The 3,448-nt window shown below is 27.9% G+C and overlaps 1 protein-coding gene across 1 annotated transcript in view; it reads left to right on the forward strand.

Moving 5' to 3' along the window:
* Nucleotides 1–3,061, forward strand: part of LOC105450667 (lipase 1-like) — a gene marked incomplete at its 3' end in the record, with an annotated part of 5,270 nt that extends 2,209 nt beyond the window's left edge. The window contains exons 3-5 of the mRNA XM_011690613.1: nucleotides 407–605; nucleotides 967–1,081; nucleotides 2,815–3,061. Of these exons, the coding sequence (XP_011688915.1) occupies nucleotides 407–605; nucleotides 967–1,081; nucleotides 2,815–3,061 (561 nt within the window). The remainder of the gene's footprint in view (nucleotides 1–406; nucleotides 606–966; nucleotides 1,082–2,814) is intronic.
* Nucleotides 3,062–3,448: the final 387 nt, after the last annotated feature.

The following is a 3,448-nucleotide window of genomic DNA, read 5'->3' on the forward strand; positions in this document are numbered from 1 at the left end:
GATGCTCAACGCTTAACCGACCAAGGTAACACCGAATATTGATGATCACACCCAACTGACACTCAACATTGATGCTCAACGCTTAACCGACTCCCAATGTTGACGATCAACACTCAATATACACTCAATATTGACGGCGAACACTCAATTTTGATGGTAAACGCCCAAATTTGAGTGTTAACACCAAAAATGAGGGTTTTTTTTCGTAAGGGTGGAACGTCTCAACTCATTCTGAATTAGAAGAGTTTACAAAATTTTAATATTGTTAGAAAATAAATAATGCTCTTAAATCTTCTCTAAATTGTTTTTTTACGTAATTAGATTTCTTATTATTTTACATATTTCAATCATTGAAAAGTCTTGAACTCTTCTTTAACATTCTATATGCATGTATATGTTTACGCAGATCGGTTTAGTAGAACAATATGGTTACTCCGCCGAAGAGCATTATGTCACAACGGAAGATGGTTATAACTTAGTAATACACAGGATATCAGGCAGTCCTTTATTTAAGGGTCAACAGAGAAAAAAAGTTGTATTCTTCCAACATGGGACGATGATCTCATCTGATTTCTGGGTGTTGTTTGGTCCTGATAGAGACCTTGGTAAGTGATTATGAATATATGATGATTTGATTTTATTGAGTATGTTAATATCAAATTCTGAATTGTCATCTAAGTATTCTAAGTCATCTAAGAGGCAATAGAACTTTGAGCGAAACTTTTTTATATCTTTCATCTTTTGTTTACTCTAAGTCCGTATAAAATTTTTCACGGCATATAGAACGAATATTGTTCTTACTACAAGAGAAAAATTATTTCAATTATCATTTAACTATAATATGATCATATTTGATAAAATATTAATTTACCTCTAGTTATGACTTATTGTTAGTGGAATTAATTTTGTAACTAATTCGGTAATGTAATAAGAAAACTAATTACAGATTATTATCTTGTTTTATAGCATTCTTATTAGTTGATCAAGGATATGATGTATGGCTTGGAAATATCAGGGGAAATTCTTATAGTAGATCACATATCAAAATGTCTCCACGAGATAAGGACTTTTGGCAATTTAGGTAAAATTTATATGTACCATAAGTACTATTATAAAAAAATTATCTTTATTAATTTCAACATTTCGTTACTTAAAATAATTTACTTATATTAATCTTACTTTTTTATTTCTTATATTTTGCTTTATTCAGAAGCCAGTTTTCAACACTTTCAACTAAAATTTCTAATTAAAATCGATGTTTCCTTAATCAAAAATATAAAACTATAATTGCTATACAGTATGGACATATTATATGTATATGTTGCGTCTGTGAAGTTAGCACATTTTATTAATTTTTTATAAACAATAATATATATACATCTTAGAACATATTATGTTCTAAGATATATATTATATATATATATACATATACAGGATGTTTCAGAAATAGTTGGCCAAATTTTAAGAGCATATTCCACTCATTATAAGGATGAAAAAAAGTCATATAAACATGGGTTCGGAAATGCTTTGTTTCCAAGTTATAAACATTTTTTATTTATTTATACATCTATTTTCATTACCGAACTAAAGGTATTTTTAGCAAGGCATCGTCTTTGAAGAAACATTTGTTGATAAAGACGTTGAGCTTTTCTGCATGTTTCCATTAGCTCGCCCATACATGTAGTGGATATCTGCCAATTCTATGTTAGAATAAGCCATGTTGATGAATACCATTTTCACTTTTAAATGCTTAAATAAAGACTGATTCCATACAGACCTATCTAATAACCTTTTGTTTACTTTAGAAAGTAAATGGAAGTACAATTTAGGAAACGTCGAAGCGAGGCATAGTCGTCCGACGTAAATATGTGCAATGTAAATAAGAAATATTTATAACTAGGAAAAGAAGCGTTTTTGAACTCATATGTTTATATGATTTTTTTCATCTTTATAATGAGTGGCATATGCTCTTAAAGTTTGGCCAAATATTTCTGAAACACTCTGTATATATAGCTCCAGTAGCACTTTACATAATTCTAGCGTTCCTGATAAACATTAAAAATTGTTCTGCTTTTTTAACACAAAAAAATATTTTTAGTTTTAAGAATATATAAGAGCTATGGGAATGAAGAATTCGTTAGGAACAAGCTAGAACTATCGTACCGAAAATTATCAGCACGATACATTTCCATCGAGTGCCGAGCTGGCGGCAAAAATAAAAATTGTTTAAAAAATTTTTATAAGAACAACTTTTGAAAATGATTCACTCACGTGTGGAACTCGATCGAAACAAGTCAGAACTACTGCTAGCATCAAAAATTGTCAGCAGGACTCCTTTTCGTCGAATATCGTGCTATGGATATTTAAAACTATGTAAAAGTGATTAATTGTTGCATTTTTGTCTTGAAACGCTCCATAATTATGAAATTAACTTAAGATTAACGGAATACTTGACAGACCTAATATTTGACGGAATATAATACTTTAGAAGGAGATGTGCCATACTGAAAGCACGTGAAGTTATTTACGTCATTTTTAATTTTTATTTTTTTGTTATTAAAAATGCAGAACATTTTTTTATGTTTATCAAAATTAGTAAAACTATGAAAAGTGCTACTGAAACTATTATTGTTTTTAAAAATAAACAAAATGTCGTGCTATCTTCACAGACTCGTATACATATATGTTCTTATAGCTTCGTAAAAAGAAATTGAATTAAAAAATTAAATTAAGAAATTTGTAACAATTATTCAGTGTTGGTACAGCACTAAAAAGCTGATAAAAGAAGAAATAAAATATACTTACATTGTGTAGCTATCATGAGATGGGAACGAAAGACCTACCAGCTATGATCGATTATGTACTTAATTACACAAAACAAAAAAGCCTACGCTACATTGGTTATTCGATGGGAACTACTATGTTCTTCGTTTTACTATCCATGAGGCCCGAATACAATGCAAAAATAGAATTGGGAATCTGCCTTGCTCCAGTCGCTATTTGGAAAGAAATAGCTCCTCTATACCAATTTCTTCAAAGTCAAAAACAAATTATTAGGGTAAGAAAATATCAAAATTTTATTTTAAAAGAAATAAAGAAAAATATATTTTATATGAGTTCTACTTTAATATTATTCTTATAAAAGAATAAATTTTATTAGTAACGTTACTTTATTATCAATATAATAATAATAATAATTATAGAAATGATGTGTGTGTGTACAAGCTGTTAAATAAATAATTGATTTAAAAAAATATATTTTATAACATTATATATCTCACAACAAATTTTTAAATTAAAAAAAAATCTTTATTGTAAATATTAATATGCGATAATTTAATATTAAAAAATTTTTTAATTTAGATTGAAATGTTCAATTACATTGACATTACTAATAAATTATTTCTTGTGTACCTGTATCATTATAGCTTTTGCATTGTAATAATTG

This window comes from Wasmannia auropunctata, unplaced genomic scaffold (assembly GCF_000956235.1).
Source record: "Wasmannia auropunctata unplaced genomic scaffold, wasmannia.A_1.0 LD336058.1, whole genome shotgun sequence".
Classification (NCBI taxonomy): Eukaryota; Metazoa; Arthropoda; class Insecta; order Hymenoptera; family Formicidae; genus Wasmannia; species Wasmannia auropunctata.